The 27,726-nt window shown below is 38.3% G+C and overlaps 4 protein-coding genes and 1 non-coding gene across 6 annotated transcripts; 4 read left to right on the top strand and 1 right to left on the bottom strand.

Moving 5' to 3' along the window:
- The first annotated feature begins 2,374 nt into the window (after positions 1–2,374).
- On the top strand, positions 2,375–9,186 carry LOC103955976 (ubiquitin carboxyl-terminal hydrolase 23). The gene is made up of 11 exons (XM_009367893.3): positions 2,375–2,911; positions 3,246–3,360; positions 3,621–3,731; positions 4,281–4,453; positions 4,573–4,899; positions 5,264–5,389; positions 6,406–7,128; positions 7,238–7,357; positions 7,447–8,161; positions 8,525–8,618; positions 8,732–9,186. The coding sequence occupies exons 1-11, from the start codon at positions 2,597–2,599 to the stop codon at positions 8,889–8,891; spliced, it is 2,979 nt and encodes a 992-aa protein (XP_009366168.1). The 5' UTR covers positions 2,375–2,596; the 3' UTR covers positions 8,892–9,186.
- Positions 9,187–11,216: 2,030 nt separating this feature from the next.
- On the bottom strand, positions 11,217–11,335 carry LOC125469741. The gene has a single exon (XR_007251956.1). It is a non-coding gene; the product is annotated as a U5 spliceosomal RNA (small nuclear RNA).
- An 837-nt stretch (positions 11,336–12,172) lies between these two features.
- Positions 12,173–15,640, top strand: LOC103956072 (probable LRR receptor-like serine/threonine-protein kinase At2g24230). Of its 2 annotated transcripts, XM_048567019.1 has the most exons (2): positions 12,173–12,754; positions 12,879–15,640. In XM_048567019.1, the coding sequence occupies exon 2, from the start codon at positions 12,911–12,913 to the stop codon at positions 15,383–15,385; it is 2,475 nt and encodes an 824-aa protein (XP_048422976.1). In that variant the 5' UTR covers positions 12,173–12,754; positions 12,879–12,910; the 3' UTR covers positions 15,386–15,640. The 2 variants fall into 2 exon arrangements, with proteins under 2 accessions (XP_048422976.1, XP_018505124.1); XM_018649608.2 differs by having other exon boundaries at positions 12,173–15,640.
- Positions 15,641–20,508: 4,868 nt separating this feature from the next.
- On the top strand, positions 20,509–22,520 carry LOC103955977 (eukaryotic translation initiation factor 5A-2-like). Its single transcript, XM_009367894.3, has 5 exons — positions 20,509–20,707; positions 21,427–21,549; positions 21,659–21,715; positions 21,971–22,045; positions 22,157–22,520. Exons 1-5 carry the CDS (start codon positions 20,585–20,587, stop codon positions 22,259–22,261), a joined length of 483 nt encoding a protein of 160 aa, XP_009366169.1. The 5' UTR covers positions 20,509–20,584; the 3' UTR covers positions 22,262–22,520.
- A 1,455-nt stretch (positions 22,521–23,975) lies between these two features.
- LOC103955978 (probable WRKY transcription factor 32) lies at positions 23,976–27,411 on the top strand. Its single transcript, XM_009367895.3, is given in 6 exon segments — positions 23,976–24,362; positions 24,454–24,503; positions 25,376–26,010; positions 26,121–26,257; positions 26,260–26,278; positions 26,770–27,411. Coding segments are annotated over 6 exon segments (1,437 nt in total). The 5' UTR covers positions 23,976–24,124; the 3' UTR covers positions 27,128–27,411.
- Positions 27,412–27,726: the final 315 nt, after the last annotated feature.

A 27,726-nucleotide genomic window follows, 5' to 3' on the forward strand; every position in this document is an offset into this window, starting at 1 on the left:
GATCATTCACATCCCGGCCCGGGTGGGACCACTTCCCCGGCCCGCTCCACCACCGTAGCACGATATTGTCCGCTTTGGGCCCCGACCACGCCCTCACGGTTTTGTTTCTGGGAACTCAGACGAGAACTTCCCGATGGGTCACCCATCCTGGGAGTGCTCTCGTGCGCTACTCGCTTAACTTCGGAGTTCCCATGGAACCCGAAGCCAGTGAGCTCCCAAAAGGCCTCGTGCTAGGTAGGGATGAGAATATACATTTAAGGATCACTTCCCTGGACGATGTGGGATGTCACAACAGCGCTAGGAAGAATTTTTAGAATAGTGGGCTTGATTAACGTGCTCCTTCCTTTGCACCTAATTTTGAATCTCTTTCCTCGCAATTTAAAATATGAAGTTGGGAACCGACTGTTCAAACAAGGGGCTGTGTGTCTTCATCGTTTCCTCAGACTTCATCCGATCATTTCAGTTGTGAATAAAACTCTGATCCGACAACGAATTTTCCGTTGCTTCAGGAAATTTTTTTCTTGAAGACTTCCATGCCTGTTATATAATTCGGAGGTCGAGATTGAAAAAACACTGTTCGTCACTCATCAGAGAGCATGCATGAAGCAATTAGGGTTTGGTGGTCCAAATAATAATTATTTTTCCTAAAACAAATTAGGGTTTTACATGTTATATCAATTAGGGAAAACTGAAAGTTAAAACAATTACATATCATCCATCGATGTGTACTATTTTTATTGTAAACGAAATTAAATCACTTGGTCATGAAAGTTCTGCATCACAATGAAAGAGAAAGTTTGTCTATCATATGCATGCATGGTGTTATTACGACCTTATCCTCCTCATTGTTCACTCTTTTGAAGATAAGCTATCAAAAGAAATTGGCCACTGAATTTTCCAACTAGGGTTTTCTCAACCAAGAGATAAAAAGGACCAATAATTCAACTCAGGCTCTCATACATTGTATTGAATATTGATGATAAAACAATACACTTATTACCACCTCAATCAACTGATCCAAAAGTTGAAACAATCCACTTAGTATACATTGAGTGATTTTTCGGTGTGCCGGAAAGACTGCTCGATACATCAAGTGTCATAATACAAGTGGTCAGATCTATGTATTTAGGTACCTACTTCCAAATACAAGATCGTTGCCACCATTTTGTGAGTTGGTCGAACATTTCATCTAAACAGACTATCAAACACATGAATTTTTCTTACATCTTGATGCAACGATGATGGTATTCTAAATCAATCATGCATGATATGGCAGTACGGTCACCTTGCGCAAAATTGTAGATCCAATCCAATGGAAGGTGGGCTCAGACTCGTAGTTAACCCAATTCTTTCCACTGAGTTCAGCCTCTCTTATGACATGTTCGATAGGCTGACTTGAATTAGCTTAGATTGGGGTTTTGGGAGTGACATGGCCCGGTTGGAGTTGCTTGAAAACCCAAGTCCAAAGTTGGTTTTTTGCATCTCCTTTGGTTTTTTATATGAATACGAGAATCATATTTGATTTGTGATACACTTAACTTCACCAAACAACGAACAAAATTTATATTCAATTTAATTGGACTTATCCTATTCAATTAGGCCCGCCGAAACAAGAGCTTACGACGTAACACAAAATAAGGTAGGGTTTGATGTTGGATAAGACTTGGAACGTGCCTGAGTTGTAAAATGATTATCAACAACTAAAGGTACATCTAGCTACATTGGACTATCAATTTTAGTAATAGCGTAATTATCTCAATCCTAGCTAGTAACTTTACAAGGGCATTTTTAGTATTTTACATTATTTAAGTACATTATCATGAATTTAGAAAGCTTTTCATTTTATATCAAATTATGATTAATTTGAAATACCGTAATAATCGTAATTCATGTATCATAACTTTAAAGTAGGAGATGCCAAAATGGCTTATGAACGAGGTATCAATGCAAAACCCAAAAGAGAATAAAATCTTGTCGTCAAACCTCGATTAGTAATTTCATCAAGCAATTTCCAATTGGGTATTTTCCTTGTTATGTATGTGTCCTCATCCAATGAAATAGATCATCTCCGAATCCGTTCAACTAAATCTACCAAATCAATCAATCTGAGCTTTTGAAAGTTAATCCAACGACTAAAAACAGGGTTCACTTTAAAAGTTATAATAACACTTTAAAATTATAATAACTTTAACGGTTAGATCAAATTTCAAGAGTCTGAATTAGTTGATTAGTTGGATTTGATGGAAAAAATATATCTAGAATCCCTTCCCCTCATCCAATTGTCATACTTAAACACGATAACGACACGAGGACATAATCACCTATATCACCCCCACGGTTGTTCGGTGTAGGCGGCGGCCACCTGGTGCCAAAAATCTTGGGGGGTCTGTGTAGGGTTTAATACTGCCTCCATCGCCTCCATTGCCTCTTCTCTTTCGCAGAAGCCTTCAAAAAGCTCTCTGCTTCTCCCAAATCCCCAAAAAACAATTCCGCCATTAAAACCTTGAGTCCCAATTCTAGTGATAGAGAAATTCAAAACGCATTGAAGAAAAATCGAAACTTTCTCTGCAAGATCTCAACTTTTTGGGCTCTGGAAATGGCTGACGTTATGGTGCAAACGGCGGAGCTCCAAAGACAATCGGATGGGTTTGCGGATCTAATGCCCGAATCGGAAACTGGGTCAAATCCGCTTCAGAGGCGTATTGAGTTCCACCGAGCAAGGAAGCCCTTCAATGGGCTTAACACTGGCGGTGGTGACTTCCGGCTTGAGACCTTGAATCCCGGAAATAGCGGCGGCAGCAGCTCTAATCAGGCTCAGTCGGGTTTGAGTGCCAAAAAAAGGGATGGGTCCGAGTTTTTGGAGAACGGGTTCGATCCGGAGCTCAGCTTTGGCATCACCTTCCGGAGAATTGTGAGTCAAAGTGTTGCCCTTGATCGCTTTCTTCTCGAACTCCCCATCCAATATTGTTGAATTGAATCATTTCGCATTTGCATTGAACCATTTTGCATTTTTTTGATTCGGGCTTGTTATATGTTCTGTTTAGCTGAATTCAGAGTTTGTTGCTTGGCTTCTTGTGTCGAATCAATTTTCGGTTGATATAGTTTTTCCAATTTCAATTATTTCATAGTCGATACTCTGTTATGTAATGTTTTGGTGGTAATGGTATTGCTGCATTTGATTGTTCTCCGATTATTTTTTCGGTTCCTAGTTGCTTGACAGTGAAAACGGTTTGTATAATTTTCAGGGTGCCGGTTTGAGGAATATGGGAAACACTTGTTATCTCAATTCAGTATTGCAGTGTCTGACATATACCGAGCCTTTAGCTGCATACTTGCAAAGTGGAAAGCATCGAAATTCATGTAAGGACTCCTCCGACAACCCTCCACTTCCCCTTTGTCAGGATGTGCTTACAACAAGTTAATATAGACAAATAAATATGACATTTTTGTGTCCGTGTGTTCGCATGGAAGGAATTAACATGAACAAAAAAACTTTCATAATGTACCATTTGTATTTTTTAAAGTGGGGTAAGCGTGCACTCATATATGCTTACATGTGCATGTATGAAATGTTGAATTTATGTGCATGGCTAATTTGATTGATTTTGTTCTTTTTACAGGCCACATTGCTGGGTTTTGTGCTTTATGTGCCATCCAGAAGCATGTTAGTCTTGCTCTACAATCAACTGGGAGAATTTTGGTGCCAAAGGATCTAGTCATTAACTTACGATGTATCCTTGAAATGTTTTCTGGTGATATACTTCTGCCATACATAGATGGGCGTACTCATTGGACTCCACGTTTGTCCATAGAACCTTTTCTTTGTTGATCGAGTTCTTATTTATTCAACAAGCTAGACTACCAAGTGTGTCAAAAGAGAAGAAAAATCAAATTCAAAATCAATTTAAAAAAAAAAAAAATTCTTCTATGAATATTTTTTATAGTTTACAGTCAAAATTGTTCTTTTATAAGTAAGAAAACAAATTTCTTAGGGATAACTATACTCAAATAATCTGATTGGAGCAATTCCGTTACTACAGATTCATAACTAGTGTCTTTGCTATTATTATTTTTAACTTCCTATTTCTTTTCTTCTGTTAATTTTTGTGTAGTAACTGGTAACAAGTTTAAGGGAGGGTTTATAAAGAAGTTTCTTGTGTTCACCATTCCAATTTTGCATTTTCATAAGGTTAAGATTAGTGGTCAGTTTTTAAGTGTGGTATCGGGTCTATTTTATTGCTTCTATGCTTTGGAAGTTGGAATCCTTGACACATGATAAGGCATATCTCGAACTTTCACTAAGTCTAGACAGGAGGATGCACATGAATACATGGTAAACTTGCTGGAATCCATGCATAAATGCTGTTTACCGTCTGGTGTGCCAAGCGAATCCCCAAGTGCCTATGAGAAGAGCTTGGTACACAAGATCTTTGGCGGTCGACTTCGAAGCCAGGTAAGACTTAGTGGTTTTTGAGATACTGTAGTGTGTGGGAGTTTATGTTTTTTTGTAAACAGGTAAATATTTTAAATATTTGCTGATGTTTCGTGACCCTTTTTAATATTATTATTCAGGTCAAGTGTATGCAGTGCTCCTATTGCTCCAACAAGTTTGACCCATTCTTAGATTTAAGTCTTGAAATATTCAACGCAGATTCGTTGCAAAAAGCACTTGGAAACTTTACTGCAGCAGAACAATTAGATGGAGGGGAAAGGCAATATCAGTGCCAACGATGCAACCAGAAAGTTCGGGCTCTCAAACAAATGACTGTTCAAAAGCCTCCTTATGTACTTACCATCCATTTGAAACGATTTCGTGCACATGATCCTGGACGAAAAATTGACAGACATGTAAAATTTGGCCCTACATTGGATTTGAAGCCATTTGTTAGTGGTTCCTATGTAAGTGTACAAGCTTTTTAGCCATGCAAGCTTTACTTCTAAATTTCTTTATTTTACAAATGAAGCAATCTAAAAGAAGCACAGATTGTGGTATTAGATTGTTCAAGTCACTCATTCTGTTTACTTATTATTTTATTTCATATTTCATAATCTTGCCCAATGCTTGTTGAAAACTGTACCTTAATTTTGGTTTTTTTCTTCTGAAAAAAGGTTAAATTAGGAATTAGAATCTGGACCATTAGGTTTATGATCGGGATAATGCATTAGAGGGAGCCAAAAGTCATATGTTGCTGATTTGATTATGTTTTGTGCCTTTCACTTCGTGGTTTTGCATTTGAACTTAATTTTACGTTCTACTTGGCAGGAAGGAGAATTGAAATATACTCTTTATGGGGTTCTTGTTCATTGTGGGGCTACCACCTATTCTGGCCATTATTATTGCTATGTTCGCACATCAAGTGGCATGTGGTACTCCCTTGACGACAACCAGGTGCGTTGATAACTTGAGATTTCTCTAGCAAGTAGCTGGCCTTGATGTATAGTGCTTCCAATTTGCACTGGTTGCCTCATAATGCTTCACAATTTGGATTTTCTACAGTTGGTGTAGCAACTTTATGGATCTTAGATGTGCCATGTTAAGTAAACAGATTATGATCATTTTCTGCTAAAGGTTTCCCTTTGGATGAGGTATTTAGAAGTAACAAAGAAAAAAAATGGTGGAATTTGAAAAGATGAGATTGAGCCCTGAAATTTACCTGTTTGGTTAATCTATCCAGTGTGGTGGGATTCATTTAAGGAACCTATACAACATGTTTAGCCTGTGCCCTCGGCCAGGGTCTTGGGTCCTGAACCTTGGTCCGGTGTTCTGACTACTTGGTCTGGGTCTTGGATCTGTGGTCCTGGTTTTCAGGTTTGTTCCCAGGTCCTAGGTCTCAGGTCGCGAGTCTCACATTTTCAGTCACTAGGTTCGGAATCCTGGGTCTTCAGTGTCCAGGGTCTTGGATCCTGAATTATGGGTCCATGGTTCAGTGTTGGAGTAAGTTCTCTTCTAATGGATTTTTGAAGCCACTCGTATTTTTGTTTACCTTGAAGTGGGTTCCGGGCTTTAAAATCTCATTCAAATCCCACCCAAGATTGACAAATTCGTTTTCTATGGTTCCAACCACTTTTGACTCTTCAAAATGGGAATGCAAATCCCTCTTATAAGTCCCTCATCCAAAGATGTGCTGTGTTTTTATCTTTGAATAACCCAACTTGGATGGGTATACTTGCTATATGATAAAGAAAAGCCACTACCATTGATAGGATGCCACTTGGCATCACCAGATTGTGACACTTGTTTGTGATGAGTGGTATTACTTTGTAACTAATTGTGGTTTAGTATATATTTGAGGGATAGAGCAGCGGTAAATCTACCATCTTTAAATTGCATATGAAATGAAAAATAAAGAAAAAGAAAAAAGCAATCAAGGTTTCTTACAAGTTTGCACAACTATGATGCAACAGGTATACCAAGTTAGTGAGAGGACTGTTTTAGAACAGAAGGCTTACATGTTGTTTTATGTCCGTGATAGAAGAAATATAATACCGAGGAAGCCTGTTGAAGTGGCTCGAAAGGAGAATTTCAATGCAAATGGTGCTGGATTAAAAACTCCTTCCACTAACAACCAAGGTTCCAAAGTACCCATTCAGAATGGTTCTGTTGAGGGCAGATCAAGTGGTCCATCCTCATCTATTGTTGTGACACAAAAATCAATTATAGTTCCACCTATGGTGCCCCTTTTAAAGGATGCATCAGTTAATTGCCAGGCAATGACAGAAAATATGGTGCCTATGAAGGAACCTGTTTCAGAGTCGTCTCCATCATTATCTCCCTTTCCAAGCAGCAATGGTGGTGCTTCTGATTCTAAAAATGCGGCAGAAAATACGGTGCCTATGAAGGAACCTGTTTCAGAATCTTCATCATCATTACCAAAGGATTCGTTGAAAGGGATTTCCATTCCGATTCGTACATCAGGAAAAGATATGCTACCATCATCTCCAACTAGCAATGGTGGCACTTCGGGTCCAGAAAATGCCACAGCTGCAAAAGCTGATGCCAATAAAACTGACCTTAATGAGAGAGGAAGGTCAATTGAAAATGGTATTTCCAGTGTCATATCACCCAATGTGAAGGACCCTGAAAGCCTTGAGGCTACTAAACCCATACAAGATGAGACCCCTTATAATGTAAGTGGGCAACATCTTCTATGCATTTTGATGTCTCTAGTTTTACCCACTTGATATATAATTTTACTTTTGTTTTGTGCTTGAGTTTTTAACTTGTTAATGCATCCAGAATAATGTAGTTTCCTCGAAGGGAGACTTGAGTATGTCATCCGGAGTTCCTAGAGGTACAAAAAGGGAGGGAATTCACACTGTCAAATCATCAGATGAACCAAGCTCTAAAATTAGTCAGGTATTTTTTTTTCCTATTTTTGTTCTTTGTATCTTTTGTGAATTCTATGATAGGTTGTGTTGTCAGATTTAACTTCTTTTTTATTTTAGGTTGGAAGTTTTACCAATGGAAGTGCTGCTTGTAATGTTTTGGGTGAGAAGACTAGCGATTCTGGCCAAAAAATGGTAATTGATGAGTCAGCAAATTTGCCTGGCTCATTAATTGTGGCAAATGGATCGTTGCTTGTAAAATCTCCTGATTGCAAACGCCATAGAAAATTGAAAAAGAAGCAGCTGAAGTCTAAGGTTGCATGCATGCAGTTACGACCTAGCTTACTTTCCCGGGTGGTCTTAAGTGTACAGAAGAAGAAGAAACACAAAAGGAGTAAGCACCCGTCTTCAGATACCAAGAGCCTTCTTAAGGAACATGTTATGGACAATTCTTGCTTATATGGTATGGGGCCGTCTACATCCGAGCAAACCCGGTCAATTCCCTTGGTAAACCCTTCTAAGCGAAATTCTAAGAGAAAGGGGACCAAATCTGGCTTAAAAAACGATGCAGATGGAACTGATAAAAAGTGGGAAGTGAAATCTCATCATGATTCTTTAACGGCTGTTCAAAAAGGAGTGTTTGGAGAAAGTCTCGGTCAGAATGGTACAGTGCTTGCAAGTGATAAAAGACTACAAAATGGTAATGTCTCTAGCTCGTGCTCAAAAGAAAGCCTGCAGGAGATGGGGGGAAATGATACCCCACACAATCATAAAAGAGACCGATCGCAAATTGGAGGGATTGGTGTGCTAACCCGTGGCCTTGATGAGACAGTCGGTGAGTACATTATCTAGAACTCTGCCCTCCTGGCCATAGATCCATGGTTGCTGGTAGTTTTTAGTATTCGCATATATGCCGTCCCGTTATCTAGTCATGCATGTGTTGCCTTCACAATTGCAATGCCTTTTGCATTTGTATTTCTTCTGATTGGCTAGTTGAGCTTCACTTCTACCAATTGATCTGTTAGTTGTGAATGCTGGATAAACCTTGTAGTTTCCCATATCTGGATTACTTTTTTGTTTTGTTCTTTCTTCTGTCATAGAAAGTATGGACAAGAAGCCCATTGAATCTGGCATTGCCTAATGTTATTGTGGTTATAATTTCTTATTGCGTCTCTCATAAAAAAGATGTTGATTGCAGTTGCTCGGTGGGACGAAATAGAACTGCCTCCTTCTCATATTATAGAATCAAGCCGTGCAGAGAGTGTCAGCATCGGTTATATACCAGATGAATGGTGAGTTTGGAATCCCTTTTATCTCACATTACTTTAGATCAGCATGATTTTTCACCAGTAAAAGCGTTGCCTATAAAATCTTCTCATGAGTTGTGGAATGTCAATTGATGCAGGGATGAAGAATATGATCGCGGAAAGAGAAAGAAGGTAAAGCAACCCAAAGAAACGTTTGGCGGACCAAATCCATTCCAAAGGATTGCAACCCAGAGATCAAAGGTGAAAAAGGCAAAGCTAGACAGGTATGGTTCTGGAAATCACCCGCTCAGGATATGACGGAAGAAGTCAAACTTTGACGAACAGATTGTTGGTCTGCTGTTTTGTTTTCTTTAGCTGTTGAGAGAGATTGTAACAAGGGGTGATTATTTATGTGTTGCATTTGGAGTGTGGAGAGGAAGAGCAGGCGAGCTGTATCTTACTGCTTTGGGAGATTTCTCATGGACGGATAATTGTATTAGCTGAAGGATTATGTGTTTTCGGCCTTTCGGAGATGCATCAAGATTTTTGTTTTACTATATACCTATTTTTGGTCGCCTACAATCAATCAGTAGAACTTTTGATGGTTGTGTTCTATTGTGGTGTGATATTTTAGGTGCTGCTTTACATTTTGAGCCCTCGTGTGTCTCACCGCTCGTCGGCTCGTCGAGCAGGGCCTTGGAAAATGGTAGAGGGACCTCTTCGTTGGAGTACTTGTGATTTCTGGGCTTGGACGCCCTCTCTACGTCTCCCAGTCGATCCCAGACACTTCATTTGCTCGCCCATGACCTCCATCAGGGAGTCGGGGCGGGCAGATTTTAACTTTTCCATTTTTCAGTGACGACCATAACATTTTAACGACGTATCTATCCTTTGCATGGGTGCAACTCATAGGAGACTTTCTAAGCGTGTAACCGGGGTATATCCTTCTCCCGTGATGAGAACGCTGGCAAAAGTTGGGGAGAGGGAAAATACCTCCGGTTACACCCGAAAATTTGCCAACTCTTTAGACGTCATGCGCTTCGCTGGGAAACTTATGTGTTCACTAATATAGATTTGGACTTTTTTTATTTTATTTTTTGAGGAAAAAAAAAAAAAACGAATCGGCTGATGGTTTCGTTACGGCGGTTAAATCTTTTGGAAGTCGGGAAGACTCACATGCATACTAGTTTTCTCAACCCACTATTGTGTGATTCACCAGCGTAAAAAATGAAACTCAGAACACAATTTTCTTGCCTCAGAATAATTAGTTTTCAGCTGGCGAATTGGCAATGTCATGAAACCAAATGTTATCATTAGTCCCTGTGTGGGGCGGTGGATTTTTTATTACTCCTCTCCTTAATCCCTCACTTGGTGCAAATTATCACCACTTGATGCAATCTTCCTCCATTTTCTTTCTTGTCGGGTCTTGGCGTGCTCCCTTCCTGCTCAATTCCCTCTTTCTACACAATGATAAAAAGCAATCTAGGCGGATTGGAAATGCGTCCACACAAATACAACCTAAAAACATTCTTTGTTACATATGATCTCAAAACTTTTTATAATTATTCCTATCAAATACAATCATAAGCAATTTTGGTTATTTGAAAGCGTTTTTAAACATCCTAAAAACAACTTCGGATATCGCCTAAGGTTTTGACAAGGAGGACCCTTTTCCATGTACAAATAATTTGGGGTTTTCTTAGTCCACTAGGACAAGGGTCGTCGTATAAACTTGTCAAGGCCGTCATGTGCCTTGAGTTTAATTAAGGGAAAGGTGTCTTAATCAGCTTGAAGACATTAATTATGTGCTATTAACTTTCATTGTGCAGTCACACCCCAAACCAAATCCTCAAAAGAAAGCAGAGTATATGGAATGGAAGATATGGAGAAATATAATATTATGTAGATATGTTTTTTTTTTTAATTCTAATCATGTGACTAACCTGCTATGAGAGAGAGATTTACACCGGTATTCCGCCGTTATAATATTTCAGATCAATAACATGTTGTATGATGTTGCATTATTATTTTGGAATATTATTAAAGTGAAATATCCACCGTAAGTAAGCTCTTCTTCAATAAACAATCGAGATGATTGATTCTAGGCGAGAGTAATCATAGTCCCTTAATCTTACTATGAAGACTAGACCCACCATTAAGTATACTTAAATGGTGATCATGGGTTAGGAGGGGGTACATCACTTGTTTAAGCAAATGGGTGGGACTCATAATCCATTGGGAGAACCTTTTTGAAATGTACGTGTTTTAAGTCAACAAAAGGGTACCTCACACCAAGCATTTCTAGGCTAATCCATTGAAATATATGCCCCATCACATTACTTCCTAATTTAGCAAATATAAAGTTGCAAACTTTATAATTTACCAAAATGAGAAGCGTGAACTTGTTTTGATTGCAGGGACGGGCCTGAAACAGTGTGGGCATGATGATTGTCGAGGGCTAACAAAATTCGGGCACCAAAAATATTAAAGTACTTTATATGAACTTATGTTACATTCGTATAAATAGTAAACAGTTTGATTCATTATTAAAGCGTTTATTTAGCAACAGCGGTGTGTGTTGCATTTAGTATGTATGAGTTTGCTTTTCTGTTCTTTTTTTATTTTATTTTATTTTTTTTATAGGGACACCCATAGAGGTGAGCCCCTCAAAAAATAGACGTATGTCACTTAAAACGACGAACACACAATATTCTTTGGTAAAAGATGAAAGAATAGTTCGTTATATGCTCAACGCATGACTTCGTAAGTATAAGTTTGCTTTTCAATCCATTATAATGTTTATTAATCAATCTACAAAGAGCACCATTTGAAATTTTAACTCAGAACCGGTCTTGTTTGATTATAATACTTTCCTTCATGTGATCAACTTATAACATTGTTAAGGGCATATCATGAGTTCATATTTAATTATTTGAAGTGAAAATTGGTACATTTAAATAGCAAAAGAAATGAATGTAGGAATTGATTGGCCATCATGCTTTACGAAAAGTTGGGGAGAAGGTCATAATTTCTCTTTTGCTAAAACAAAACTAGAAATTTTCTTTTCAAAAGGTTGATAACTTTGAAAACAAAAAATAATGTCAATACGATAGATATTTCGATAGAATTTTTTGGTTAGGTTAACTTTTATACTGGATAAAATCAGTATAAGAATAAATGAGACAATATACACGTGTTCATATATTTATAAGAAGTGTTTTACAAATAATGTGGTCAGACACCCTTACTCAAATTTTTAAGCGTAAAACCAATTGTTATTACATAATACATAGGAACACACTATTAATTGGCAGTATTCTAATCAAAACACCATTGAAGGAATAGCAAAATTGGCAATTTCCAATTGGACTTAAATCAGATAAAGAAATCAACCAACTTCCAATTAGAGAGAAAGAATCTAGTGATCAGAAAACAACACCCCATGAAGAACATCACCAAATTTCCACCAACCCAAATGGTAGATATTTGCTTCCCTCCATTAAACCTGTCTCATTTATGAAGCTCAACTTCTGTCTACCCTTCTTCTTCCTTCCCAATATACCCTCCCTCCCTCCCTCTCTCTCCTTCCCTCTCTCTCTCTCCCCTCAGTCCTCACAGTCTCCTTGTTTTTATTTCATTTAAAAACACATGACAGTCTTGTTTTTTTGTTCTAAAAAATATATATGCAGCAAAAACTAGAGCCTCCTCCTCCTTCTCCTTCTCCTCACACAGAGACAAAATTGCTTCCTCTTCTTTTGTTGTTTGTTTCTGCAGGATTTCATGGTCGTGGACCTGCAAAACCACCAAAGGGTGAGCTCACATTCCCCCACTCTCAAAAGTCAAAACCCCAGAAAACCCTTAGCTCTTTGAGAACGCAATAAGTTTGTTATTTGCATGTACTGTTTCACCCATTGGCTTATTTTCCCAGAGCTTTTTTTTGGGTTTTTCTTAGTGAGGATAAAAAGGACCACGAACCCAATAAAGTCCTTCATGTAAATTCTTGTTTTTGGGGGGAGTTTTAGCCTAACAGTCTTCTCTTCTCCAAAAACGATAACCCACTTTACACTGTGCTTTGGATTTAATGGAGCTGCAGAGTCCCCAAGCAATTACTTCTGAAATGGGACCAGAACCATTTATGCTACTGCAATGCTGCTTCTGAAGTTCTAGAGAGAGAAAGAAAGGTTTAAACTTTCTCACACCCTTTTCTCTGCTGCACTATTTTCCCAATGGGTGTTCATTTCTTTGCTTCTCTACTGATTTTTTCACTGTTCCTGAATCCATTGGCTTCCCAACAACCCAATACAGATGAGTTCTTTGTCTCTGAGTTTTTGAAAATAATGGGTTCGTTTTCTTCATCTTCTTCTTCCAATGTCTACAACTTCTCTGCACCCGTTTGTTCATGGAAAGGAGTTTCTTGTGAATCCAACAATGTTATCGGCTTTGAGGCTTCCGGTTTGGAGCTTTCCGGTCCGGTTCCCGACACCACCATCGGGAAGCTCACAAAGCTTCAATCTCTAAACCTCAGCTGCAACAAAATCACCGGTCTTCCTTCGGATTTGTGGAGCATAGGTTCTCTCAAGCACCTTATTCTCTCCAACAACCAGATTTCCGGGTCGTTGCCGAACAATATTGGCAACTTCGGTCAGCTCGAAACCCTCGACGTTTCCAGCAATAATTTCTCTGGGGAGATTCCTGCTGGTATAAGCTCACTTGCCAGCCTGCGAGTTCTTAAGCTCAATGGAAATTCGTTTGAGAAGAGCATCCCATCAGGAATTCTGAGCTGTCAATCTTTGGTTTGGATTGACCTTTCGTCGAATCGGTTAAACGGTTCTCTTCCAGCTGGTTTTGGTGCTGCATTGCCTAAGCTGCAAGTATTGAACCTTGCTGGGAATGGGATTCATGGCCAGGGCTCCGATTTTTCGGAGATGAATTCCATTACTACTCTGAACATTTCAGGGAATGTGTTTCGGGGTTCAGTGATGGGAGTGTTTAAGGAGCTGTTGGAGGTGGCTGACCTTAGCAGGAACCGGTTTGAAGGCCACATTTCGAAGGTACAATTCAATGCTAGTTACAATTGGTCTCGTTTGGTTTATTTAGATTTGTCCGAAAATCAGCTTAATGGAGAAATTTTACACTATTGGAATCAATCCCAGAATCTTAAACACCTTAATCTAGCACACAATAGATTTACTAGGCAAGAATTCCCGAGAAGTGTGGAAACTTTTTCTGGTTTGGAGTACCTTAACTTGTCGAAATCTAGTCTTACCGGTCGCATTCCTGCTGAAATTTCTCGGCTGAGTAACTTGAACACACTTGATCTTTCTGAAAACCATCTTATAGGCAAAATCCCATTGCTTAATTTGAGAAATCTCCAAGTTTTCGATGCTTCTCACAACAATTTGAGCGGAGAAATCCCGATGTCTCTCTTGGAGAAACTCCCTTGGATGGAGAGCTTCAACTTCTCTTACAATAACTTGACACTATGTGCTTCTGAAATTTCCAATGCAACCCTCCAAGCATCTTTCTTTGGTTCAACAAACAGCTGCCCCATTTCAGCAAACCCGGGCCCTTTTAGAGCACGAGCTAATAAGGCTAAGGAGCACAAGGTACTAAAGCTTGCCTTGGTTTTGACCTTCTCAATGGTATGCTTGCTTGCTGGTCTGCTGTTTCTAGCAGTTTGTTGCCGAAGGAAAACCAGAATGTGGGAGGTAAAACAAACCTCACACAAGGAAGAGCAAAGCGTATCAGGCCCCTTTTCCTTCCACACTGATTCAACAACATGGGTTGCGGATGTTAAGCAAGCAAATTCAGTACCTGTAGTGATTTTCGAGAAGCCGTTGTTGAATTTCACATTCGCAGATCTCTTATCTGCAACTTCGAACTTTGATCGAGGAACCCTTCTGGCTGAAGGGAAATTCGGGCCTGTTTATAGAGGATTTCTACCGGGTGGAATTCATGTAGCGGTGAAAGTTTTGGTCCACGGTTCTACAATGACAGACCAGGAAGCTGCAAGAGAGTTTGAGTATCTCGGACGGATCAAACACCCTAATCTTGTTCCATTGACTGGATATTGTTTAGCTGGGGACCAAAGGATTGCTATCTATGACTACATGGAGAATGGGAATATACAGAATTTGCTACATGACTTGCCGCTTGGGATACTGCAAACAACAGAGGATTGGAGCACAGATACTTGGGAAGAAGACAATAACAATGGCATTCAAAATGTTGGCTCTGAAGGGTTGTTAACATCATGGGGGTTCCGTCACAAGATTGCACTTGGCACTGCCAGAGCACTGGCATTTCTACACCACGGTTGCTCACCTCCAATTATTCATAGAGATGTTAAAGCTAGTAGTGTTTATCTGGACTGTAACTTAGAGCCAAGATTATCTGATTTTGGACTGGCAAAGATTTTTGGCAGCGGTATAGATGAGGAGATCTCTCGAGGGTCACCTGGCTACATTCCGCCAGAGTTTTCTCAGTCCGAGTATGATTCTCCAACACCAAAATCCGATGTGTATTGCTTTGGAGTTGTTCTTTTTGAGCTGATTACTTCAAAGAAGCCATTTGGCGATGACTATCCAGAGGAGAAAGATGCAACCTTGGTGAGCTGGGTTAGAGGATTGATTAGGAAGAACAAAGGGACGAGCGCTATTGATCCAAAAGTTCGTGACACAGGACCAGATGACCAAATGGAGGAGGCCCTGAAGATTGGATATCTGTGCACAGCTGACCTTCCCTCAAAACGACCAAGCATGCATCAGATAGTCGGACTTCTTAAAGATATCGAGCAAGCAGGTAACAGATGAAGAACAAATTGAGCTGAAAAAAAACAAGGAAAATGTGGGAGTTTTGGGTTTAGCTTTTGTTTTCCTAATTAGTAATTTGTTCTTGTTGGCCCTTATGATCGGTTCTGTTTTGCCTCCATGATTGTACAGCAGCCCTGGAAATTCTGTTCGGAATTTTTTATGTCGCTCGCTCGCTCTTTCCTTTTTGTTTCTTATTGTTGGTGGCATGAAATGAAAGTTTGATTTATATATACAAAGGAGTTTGATTTGATCACATATTGCAGTATCTGTCTCAGAATTTCATGAACTTGTTATCAGCCTAGTTCTTTGAGAAGCCTTCTTTCTAGTCTAAAGCAAGCCTAGTTCGATATGAAATCTTTTGTTCGTAGTTAGGATTCGTGTTTTGCTGTTTCGCTTGTCTGCCTCGGACATTGATGGTAAGTTCATTCCTTTGCCTGTTCTGATATGCTAAATTATCTGTCAGATAGTATCCTATGCATACGATGCATGTAGAGCGGTAGGGGACCTAGTGGTGGTGAGTCACAGACTCACATAAGAGCCTGGAGAGCTAGCTAGCTCTGGCATTTGCAGTAATGTCCTGGACCACCTTTTGCACCGTCGGCCATCGATGGTGTTAAATGTCCCCCATCGGTGGGTTCAAAGAAACCCAATGGGTTCAAATACAATTACCCTACTCTGAGCAATACCGAGACCTTTTATGGTAAAACTCCACACTTGATCGATTGGGTAGGTGATAAAGTTGGTAACAGTATCAGTGTCGTTAGAGTGGAAAGGCTTGGTGATCCAAAAATCCAACATGGTATTAAAGCCAAGGTTCGGACATGTGCAAGCTAAAGGTTTGGTGACCTAAAGGCTCAGGAAGGGCTTGGAAACAAGCTTGGACTCTTAACATAGAGTCGGCCTTTGAGTTCCTAAAAAGCCACTTCCTAAAAAACAATTGAAACTCAGAGGTTGGCTACATAGAGTTGGCCTCTGAGTTCCTAAAAAGGCACTTCTTGACAAATATTGAATAAGATTGAAAACAAGCACTTCCTGAAAAAGATTGAAACTCAGAGGTCGGCTCCATAGAGTCGGCCTCTGAGTTCCTAGAAAGGCACTTCCTGAAAAAGATTGAAAACAAGCACTTCTTGAAAAAGATTGAAAACAAGTTTGGACTCCATTGGAGTCGACTTCTGAGTTTCAATTACTGATGTGTGGATCTCCATGTGTGAACCACTAAATGAGATTATACGTGAGGGAGAGTATTAAATGTCCCACATCTGTGGGTTCAAAGAAACCTAATGGGTTTAAATAGAATTACCCTACTCTTATTAATACTGAGACTTTTTGTAGTAAAACCTCACACTTGACGGATTGGACAGATAGTAAAGTTGAAAACAACATCGATGTCATTCGAGTGAGACTGATCCGGCGATCCAAAAATCCAACAGATGCTTCCACCGTAAGCAAAATGTACAAAATGAGTGGCTGTGTGTTTATGTATATGCGGCCGGAGACATTAAAAATACATGTGATTGCTAACACGGGATGTACATATACGAAATCGCGTACTTTTCGTTGGTGCCAAACTGCAACTTAATGATGTAGAGTCTGGCATCCTTATTCTACACATGATGCAGCAGAAATATTGTCCTCTGAGAGCTTGTTGGTAACTTGGTCACCACATTGATTTTGCTGTTAAATGAATTTAAATTTTGAGATTTGTGTAGTAAATAGATTAAACTACGCTTATTAAACGGCAATGAAAAAATTGCACTCATTATTTACAAACAGATGCTTCGTACTAGGAAGAATTGGAAGTGTTTAGAACATGCTTAGCCAAATATTCTTCATGTAAAACCTACTTTATTTAGATCGGAAAAATTATACGGTTTTCTGAAACCATTTGTTATGGCTCGAATCCATAGTCAATTCTATTTTCAATTTCGATAGGAACAATTAATAATTTAATTTAATTTTTCCCATTATTTTTGTATCCATAATAGTGCAAAAAGAAGGCCCAACTCCAAGTTCTATTTCTTGATGAAACATGTCTCACATTTGAAATTTCATGAAGTTAAATCCCTCCTATATTAAATGATTCTACTGTTAATTGTATTGTGGTTTTTTTATATAAAATGTCACATCTCTTTGGATTGCACGAGTGATTAAGTCAAAGACTAACAATGTTTGGTTAGTAGTGAATCTGAAACTTTGACACGGAAGTAACATGCATGTCAAAGTTGCCAACCATCATAAGTAACAAGAAGATGTAGCAACTTGGGCATGTTTCTGCAAAATGTCAATGATTTGTGCATGCTTTCGTATCTAGCTTTTGCCATGCGCAGAACAAAAGTGCTCTGCAGACTGCGGCTTAATTATCAAAGACTAATTAATGCAGAAGATAATTAGAGGAGGAATTAGGAAAAGTACTTAATTAATCTTTCCTTGACTGCATTATTAGTGCACAATCTGCAGATTATCAACCTCTCTATTTGCAACATGCACGCATGCGAAAAATTCCTGCACCACTTCGAATTATAAAATTCAAAGCATGCGGCCCATTTCAATTATTTAACGAGGTGGTCCAAGATTAACCATCCATTAAGCATTTAATTTTCATAAATTTTCATATATTATGACGTGTTTATAAGTGCTTTTTAAAAAGTTAAAATACTGATGTGATTCTACTAAAAAATGCTTTTGAGCAGAAGTGTTTTTTAAAAAAATATTTCCGAACACAGGATGAGCTTAAGTATATGGATCTTTTATAGGGTTTGTATGTGTATGGACCATTCTTCTACATGTGTGCCTCTTCCTCTTTCTCAGCAAGGGAAATGGTCCTCACAATCACTCCACATGAAGATGCAGCATCAAATATAACCAAGTGGTCCTCCCCCACAGTGACAGAGAGAGGACATCAAATAATTACATTGAAAGAAATACTAAAGAGACTCTCAAAATCAAACTTGAATTCTTTATTACCTCATGTTTTTTACACAATATTTTATAATGTAGACATAGGAAACAACGTTATACAGTGATGTGTCATAGAGTCCATGAAAATTTTCAATCTTGAAAGAGTCTCCTTAGCATTCTTCATAGGTGGAATGTTTTTTCTTGCTTTTAGGGACTAACTACTAATTACCATAACTTGCAAAATAATATTTTGATAAATCACAATAATATTCATGATTGATATAATCTTCTAAATCCAAACGAAATGTGATGCTATCATTTGATTTCTAGAAGTAATTAATTCAGTTTAGATTCTTTAGCAATCAAGCATGATTGCTTTAGGCTTTTGGGACATACTTAATTACAGATATAATCCGTATCACTAAAATTAATCAAAAGGTTCAAAGTATAATCTTGCCTCACTATTAATTGATGAAGCTGAAGATTATCTGTAACCCCCACATAATAGCATGATTATCTTCATTCATCATCTTCAGCTTTATGTCACTGTTTTCTCTTTCTTGATAACAATTTACATGATACGTGTATACAGTTATTGTGATGTCTCGTTTTATGATAAACTATCACTGTGACTAACAAAGCACGTCACGTTGTATGCGAGCCAAATGGTTATTTGTTGACCTTCATTTTACACATTTTTGCACAACTCTTCCATTGGTTTCCCTCCCCTCCAGTCCTCTCATATTTGCACAGTTACGATTAAGTCACGTCAACATCTGTGTTGACTTATTTATAGCAAAGAAAAAGAAAAAAAAAATGAAAGAGGAGGGGACTTGAGGGAGAAGATTTAGACGAAAGAGAATCCTAATCTTGATATAGGAATGAAATACAGGATGATGGTGAAATATTGTCATCAAATTTGGGTTTAACTTACAACGGTTCTCCGTTTCTTTAACATGTTCGAATTCATTGTGAAAGTTACGTCGGAATTGATTACTAAACAAGGTTTTTATTTTTGTCTTTTGAAATCAGATTGAATAACATTTTTCTTTTCTTCGAATTATATTGCAAAAGATATTTAAGTATTTAAAAAATTTTGTTCAGTCAAAGAAAAATAAAATATTTTCGAATAGGATGGGATATTTGTATGCTAAGAAATTGGTTTTGTTGGCGGAATAATGGATGGGCCTATCAAGAGTTGTAATGGGGATAGGAGTCTTTGGTTCAGTTGAAGTGGGGAAGGGATCATTTCCAGATTCTTTTTTACCTAATCAATTTGGTTTGGAATCCGAACCGTTGAAATTTGATCCAACAACTACAAACAAGAGGTTTCTTTAAAAATGATAATAACTGTCGCCGTTAAATCAAATTTCAACAGCCCGAATCCCGAATTAGATGGGTTAGATGGAAAGGGATCCGGAGATGATCACTTTCCGTCCAAGTCCAACATGGAGTCCTTATTTGTACCTTTTTTAATAATATTTATTTTCATAAATTTTCCAAGATTTATCTTGCTTTGAAACCATGAATTTTGGAATACGACAATTTAAAATTTGAAACCATGAATTTTGGGATACAACAATTTAAAATTAAGAAAACTAAATAAAATAAGAGTAATATGGTGAATTTGTTTACTGACAGTGATATAAAATATCCACCACTATTGGGTATATTCTGTTATCTTGCAACAATTTTTGTGTTATAAGATCATGGTGGGCGAGTGAAATTATATTTATGTAAATAAAATTTTACTTGTGCTTAGCTATTCTCATGTATCGTTAACTGCACTTTCAGCAAAATTTTATCGACCGCAAATAGAGATAATATCGAAAGTAATACAATTTTTTTTTTCAAACAAAAATCCATATAATTCATTGTTCATAACACGTATTTCAAAATACGCAATTAATCACACTAGAAATTATAAATATTAAGTTGTATATTTATTTAGTTGTTCAAACTTTAGTTTATTTTATTAGTATTAAATATATATTTTTTAGTTTATTAGAAATTTGATAGGAATAAAATAATAAAAATGGGATGGACAATTCCCTTAATTCTGCTATTCATATTGGATAAGTTTTCGAAAGGCAGACTGAGTTTAGGGGAGACAAAAGCTAACCACAGATCCAACGGTGGAGATTCAATCAGATTAACCAGGGTTAAATATGACCTAGAAGGGATCTAATATAGTGCCCGTCACACCATCAGAACCAGAAGTCGCCCTCTTTCGGTGTTGTAGCAGAAACAAAAGAAAACTCAAGAGGGACAGAGAAGCTCATCAAGTTGGGAGAAGCAGAGATGTCGGACGAGGAGCACCAGTTCGAATCCAAAGCCGACGCCGGAGCATCCAAGACCTACCCACAGCAGGCTGGTACCATCCGCAAGAATGGCTACATCGTCATAAAGGCCAGGCCTTGCAAGGTTTGTTCTTCCCTAATTTTTCGAATTCAAGATGCAATTTTTAGGGTTTTTAGGTCGAAATCCATCTGGGTTTTGTGAGATCTTTATTGGGTTTTGTTGTTCTGATTGAAATATGTTGATTTACTGTATTTTTTTTTTTGTTTGTTTATGGTGTAAGATTGACTTATTCGTGATTTCCTATGTTTATTGTTGTGGATAATTATTTGTTTGTGATGTTAATGATGTCGATGTTGTCGAAAGATTTGTCATGTGGGTTTGTTTGCTGGATTACGATATCTTTGTTGGAAATTTAGGGTTTTTAAAGTTGTAGTAGTTATTGTTACAAAGTACTTATGTTCGGGTTTGCGGATGAAGGTTGCCTCTCATGTGTAGCACACATACAGTCAGACACTAATAATACTCGGTATTCGACATTCGTTTGCTACAATTATTAGTGCTAGCAATTAAATCCATGGCATCTTTTTGTATGTCTAGATTTGTTGTGTTAAAGTGTGGGGGTTAGCACAAACGTACACACTCATACACGAATACAACTGGTTCTTATTGAGATCTAAAGTTTTTGTGCTGTAAATCGAATGTTTTAACCATAAATCCCAATTTTTCAACTCTGTCATTGTGATTGAACTGTGACGTTATTGCTGGTCATCCTTGTAAACCATTGTGATGTGAATGATTTATTTGTTTAATCCATTTTATTATCGTGTTTGCTCTCATTGCAGGTTGTTGAAGTCTCCACTTCCAAAACTGGAAAGCACGGTCACGCTAAGTGTCACTTTGTGGCAATTGATATCTTCAATGGAAAGAAGCTTGAAGATATTGTTCCTTCGTCCCACAATTGTGATGTAATGCTATAGCAAAACTAGACTTTCGTGTATTTATGTATATGTGTGCTGTATTTCTTGGTTTCAAGTTGGATCATTCATTCCCCATTTATTTATCATTGTTTTGCAGGTTCCCCATGTCAACCGTACTGACTATCAGCTGATTGATATCTCCGAGGATGGCTTTGTAAGTTTTCTTAACAATTAGTTCCAAACATGTCATCAGAAATTTTGATTGTTATGTGAAGTATGTGCACTTCGATGATCATCGTGACACCAAAGGAAACAAACTTGTGCACATTAAGACAATAGAACCATCTATTATTTGAGTTTCTCGATAATTTTCTTCCCTGTTTATGTTATGTTCACAGAAGTTGTATATTTCTAGTGACATGCCTTTCTTCCATTTTATCTGAACTAACTGGAGTTCGACGTGTTGTAGGTGAGTCTCTTGACTGAAAATGGAAACACCAAGGATGATCTGAGGCTGCCCACTGATGACAGTCTGCTTACCCAGGTATCTATCTATCTATCTCATCGAGCAAATAAAACTCATTTACCTCAAGTTGCTTTATTGTATCTATTTTCTTCGTATTCGACTAAATCTTTTCATATTCTGTTTTGATAGATCAAGGACGGGTTTAATGATGGAAAGGATCTTGTGGTGACTGTCATGTCTGCCATGGGAGAGGAGCAGATATGTGCCCTTAAGGACATTGGTCCGAAGAATTAAGTATGATGCTGTAGCAGTAGCTGTAGCTGATGGCAAGACGTTCTTCGTTTTCCTTTTTTTTTTTGGTGGAACCGTTGCTAACAGGGAGGTTTATGAAACCATATTATCTGTGCAATGAAACCTTTATTTTAAATGGTGTTTTATCTTGCCAAGCTTGTAAAAGTGACGACGCAAAGAAGATTTAAAGCTGCCGGATCCCTTAGCTAAGGGAACTTGCTGCATATCTATGAAACTGTTTCCGGTTTTTTTTCGGATAAAAGATGTTCTTATGTTTGATTTTTGTTGAGGTTTATCTTGCGATGTTTCGGATGTTCTTGTGATGTTTGATGATTCTACACTTTATGAATATTTGTTACCCTCCTCTTGCTCCTCGAGTTCTGTATTGCCTAAATGTGTTCATGAAGTATTAAACTCATCATTCTGCGTTTGCGACGGATCTTTGGAAAAAATTTTCATTATGATTGGAACATGTACACCACGTGTATTTATATAAGTGATAGAAATTTTATGTTTTAAGTTATTAACTTTTTAACACACATATCTCATCATTTGTATAGTAATATGTGGTATACCACTTCGTTTACCGATTACATTGAAATTTTTCTCGGACCTCTGGGTGTGTGGTGACGGAAAACACGGACCTTTGGGTGTGTGGTGACGGTTATTAGTAAGGGATATGGAGCGATGATGGTGTTACCAGTCCTCAACCGAACCCAACCCGATTGGAGGATTCGATGCTATTACAATAGATGGAACGGTAAAAATTCAATGATCCGTGGTTTCTATGATGTTAGCTTAAGAATCTCCCTTTAAACTTTAATCTTTTATCAAAGCAGTTTTAATTGGAAACTCTTAATCAATATTTTGATAAAGTGAAAGTGTTTTTTTTTTACCATAACCAAAAACACTTCAAACAAATAAATATTCTCAACAAGATGATGGAATAAGATACTTTGCCATTCACTTTTTACTTTTTTGACTTTTACCTATCTCACCTTTTTATTCACAATATAAAATATTTAAATTATTAAATCTTTTACTACAAGGTCTACACATACAACGTTTTATTTATTTAATAAATGTCATACACTAAAATATAATAAAATTGCTTACGTATTTACTAGCAACTATTGTTTTAATAAAAGTGCGAAGCAAATCTTTTAAGATTAATGCAAAAAGAGATATACTATTGGACTCTTTTAAGATTAGACCTTTAATAGGTTCTCTGTCACTTCATTGTTGAATTTTAATTTTCATGTTAATATTATGAACATCGTAATAAGAACAAGATGTGCCATAGAATTTATGAACTCACTTTAAGGAAAAATAACAAAAAGTTCAAAAAAAAATAATTTTAATTAAAATTAACAAATAAAGGTGTAGTAAATAGTATCAGAAAAAGATAAAATTATGACTTTTCGTTAAAAGTGTACGGTACCAAAAATATTTCGTTAAAACCCTCCTCACCTTGAGAAGTGAGAGTTGGGTACGTGTTGGGACTTCGAAGTATGCATCACATTTGCATGAGAAATGCTAAGAGGACTATGTCTGAGACCAAACGGCAGCCTAAGGACACCGTCAAGTCAACAAAACCCACGGCGATCCCTGCACCTGATATAACGGAGATGTTAACGGCTTCGGATACACCGTCATAAAAACCACCTGAGTCAACGTTAGTCAAAGACACACACATACATCCCACACTCTTTAAAGCAACCCCCTCTCTCCGCCTTTCTCTCTCTTCCCTCATCCAAACTGGTACACAAAACCCGAAACATTTCACGGTTTCGGTCTAAATTTCGGCTCGATTTCGGACAACAACAGTTTCGACGAACTTTACTCTCTTAGAGTGAGAAATCGGCCATGGCGGAGCACCGCGAGAGCTCCCATGCTCTCCCAGCAGAGAAACTACAGCCAAGGAAACAAGAACAAAAAGAAGGCGGCGACGGAGACGAAGGCGATGACGAAGAAGGAAAGCAACGACTCGGTGAATTTCAACCCGGCGAGTTAGAGAGTTCTGTATCCGAGTTGAGACAGACGCAATTAGAAACCCCAACGGCGCCTTCGACGCTGGAAGTTTCAGAGAACGATCAGTTTGCAGGTAAAGCTTTCGTTTTTTCGGAAAACGGTGCTTTTTTTGGGGTGGGATTATAGTGAAGGGTGGTGATCGTCATGTGTGGTTGATCCTACAGGTATGCAGCTTGATTCCGTGTCACAGTCGATTGATGGAGCTGAATTGCAGGTTAGAAGTTCAATCCTTTGAATTTTTTGAGCTTTTGATCTTTGGCTAAGTGAATCGTGAGCATTTTTGTATGTGTGCTGTTACTGATTGCGTTGTAAATTTCTGCTTTGAGTGTCAGGATAGAGAAGATTATGACTAGAAATTTGATTTTTTTTTTCCGGTTGGATATCGAAATCTATGAATGCGTTTTATGTGGGGGAAGGGCAAAAATGTTTGTTGAAGTTCTTGTTTGAGGGTTGGAATCATGAATCTGAAATCCTTGTGATTACGGCATCGCAATTGATGTTGATTTGCAAGTGTTACGCGCTCTTAGGTACCAAGTAGGGAAAGCTTTATAGTCTGCTTGCGTTTTGGAGAGACGAGTGAAGCGATGTTTGAGTAATTGGAAGAGAATCATCGAAGAGACAATAACAAGCAAAAATTTGCATTACTGAAAGTTATTAGCCTGGTTTCAACTATTAGTGGCTCAAAAGAACAAGTTTCGCCTTTATACAACACCCCTGGTACCCCACATCATATCGGGAATGAGGTTTTACGGCAGGATGTATTAAACTCAAATGCAAACATTCAAAAGTAGGGAATTTAGTCACTCGGCGATCTGATAATATCAGAAGAGAAAATTGTTTCTATTTTATGACTAATATAGATCCACTAGAAGGCAAATTCAGTTGACTCAAGATGGAATATTAGTTGCTTCACTGTATTTGTTTTCCTCTTGTTCTCACTTTGATGTTAGAGTACTTTAGATGCATCTTGTATAACATCGTTTGAATTAAGTGCAACTTCAGAATATTACACCTCTCATTGTCAAAATCAAATCTCTGGTTCCCTACATTGTGGTTGTATAATCATTTTCTTTGTTCTTTTCTCAGGAGAAACTTGGGCTGAGCCACCAGGAAATTTTGGCAAGTGTAACGAACCAGGATATTAAGACTCCGAAGCAAAGTCGGACTCAGTTGACTGTTTATCCAACTCCGTTTTCAGAACTATCTCCCACTTCTGTCACTCAATCCATTTCATCTGCTCCAAGCCCAATTCCACTAGAACGAAGAGTTCCTCATGGGAAGACATCTGCTTCTGATGGTTACAACTGGCGGAAATATGGTCAGAAGCAAGTAAAGAGCCCTCAAGGTTCTCGAAGCTATTATAGGTGCACATTTTCTGAGTGTTACGCCAAGAAGATAGAATGCTGTGATCACTCAGGCCATGTAATAGAGATTGTTTACAAAAGCCAACATACTCATGATCCCCCTCAGAAAAGTATCTGCATAAAGGAAAGTAAACTTGCACTCTCTGCTGAGTGTGTAAGATATAGTGTTGCTGCTGCAGAACATTCCTGCAGAATAGTTAATGACTCAGAGTTGTCCACATCTTCAAAAGAACCTATTCAAGAAACACCCTCAATTCCTGAAAGAAAACGGCAGAGCTCAAGTGACTCTGATGATAATGGCGATGTTAAAATCAAGGAGGAACATGGTGATGGTGATGAGCCAGAACCCAAACGAAGGCAAGTTTACGTGTAGATTTTGTTTCCTTTCACCCCCCTCTATTTTGTACTATACTTGCTGAAAGGAGTATGTTACCTGGTTCTAATATACTTTCCTCATTGAAAACCAGAATGAAGAAAAGCAATTCAGAATATTCCGCTTCTCTCTCAAAACCTGGCAAGAAACCTAAATTAGTTGTGCATGCGGCTGGGGATGTTGGAATATCAGGCGACGGATACAGATGGCGCAAATATGGACAGAAGATGGTGAAGGAAATCCTCATCCCAGGTGCATTCCGATTTCCTGGTCTTTTTTCCTTGGTAGTTTGATGTTAGCCTAATTAATCAGCATCTGGGGTTTAAATTCATCGTTGTATGTGGGTTAAATGATGTCCAGTAGGCGTTATTTTTACATGAACTTCATCTTTCCTTTGTGCAAGATGTTTACTTTATCGCTTCACACCGCAGTTAACTTGTGAAAGATACAATTGGAACAACTCAAAAAATGCAGTGATCCAATTAGTGATTGACTCTTAAGCAATCTTAGCTGTATTCATTTTCGTTTATTTGCATTTATAACAAGTAAGCAGATCATAGATGATACTCATCAAAGAAATCTTTTAATGCATTTTATGGTATCTTTAATCGAAACTTTTGTTATAAAGGAGTAAAAATAGTGAATGGTATATATTCAGAGGTGGCATTCGGAGCTTTCTGATAAATACCACATGTATTTTTTCCCTTGATTTTGATCAATTGTTGTATTCTTGTGTTTTTCAGGAACTACTACAGATGTACTTCTGCTGGGTGTCCAGTCCGGAAGCAGATTGAAACAGCCGTAGATAACTCAAGTGCTGTAATTATAACATACAAGGGGGTACATGACCATGACATGCCTGTCCCTAAGAAGCGACATGGCCCTCCAAGCGCTCCTCTTGTTGCCGCTGCCGCTCCTGCTTCCATGAACAATTTGCATATCAAGAAAACCGATACGGTCCCAAAGCCAATTTCGTCAACCCAGTGGTCAGTAGACACGGGCGGAGAATTGACGGGGGAGGCCTTGGACCTCGGAGGCGAGAAGGCAATGGAATCGGCTCGAACTCTTCTGAGCATTGGATTTGAATTAAAGCCTTGCTGAAAGCTCCTTTGCTGGCCCAAGGACTAATAAAGAACATCATAATCGACGGGCCTCTCTCTCCCTCTCATAAAAGCTGCAGTGTATTTATATAGCATTACAAAATTATCAGATTGGCAGGTTTGATTATTTTCCCCCTTTTCCTTGTTGGTGTTTTTCACCTTTCAGATGTAGTTTAATAGTGCATAGACGTGAGATTTGGTATTGTACACCCTTGCATCTTGTTTTAAATAGGCTGATGGCAGTGAAACAATATAGAAATGGATGTCATTCGTTTAAAAATTCAATTCCGAGCATGCGTGTGGTATCAAACGAGAAAAACTTGAGCAAGGCAGCTTGAACAGCTAGACGGTTAGACTCGTCTCACCCTTGTGAGAGTGGCCTGACCAGCCATCCCTACTGAGTACTTGATTTGGTCAAGTCCTTGAGGTAAAAAGATGGGATGTGGGTTACCCTCGGATGCCATTCTTTTTCTTTTTATATCCAGTCGTTATCTCAATTTGCTCAATTTGGTGGGATTGCATAAAATAAAAAAGAAAACAGAGGCAGGTGGCAGAATCGTTTCCTAATTAGTCTGCATCCAACAACACGACTCGAAATTT

Source organism: the organism of the source record quoted next, unplaced genomic scaffold (genome assembly GCF_019419815.1).
Source record: "Pyrus x bretschneideri cultivar Hongxiangsu unplaced genomic scaffold, Pyrus_bretschneideri_v1 Contig44, whole genome shotgun sequence".
NCBI lineage: Eukaryota > Viridiplantae > Streptophyta > Magnoliopsida > Rosales > Rosaceae > Pyrus > Pyrus x bretschneideri.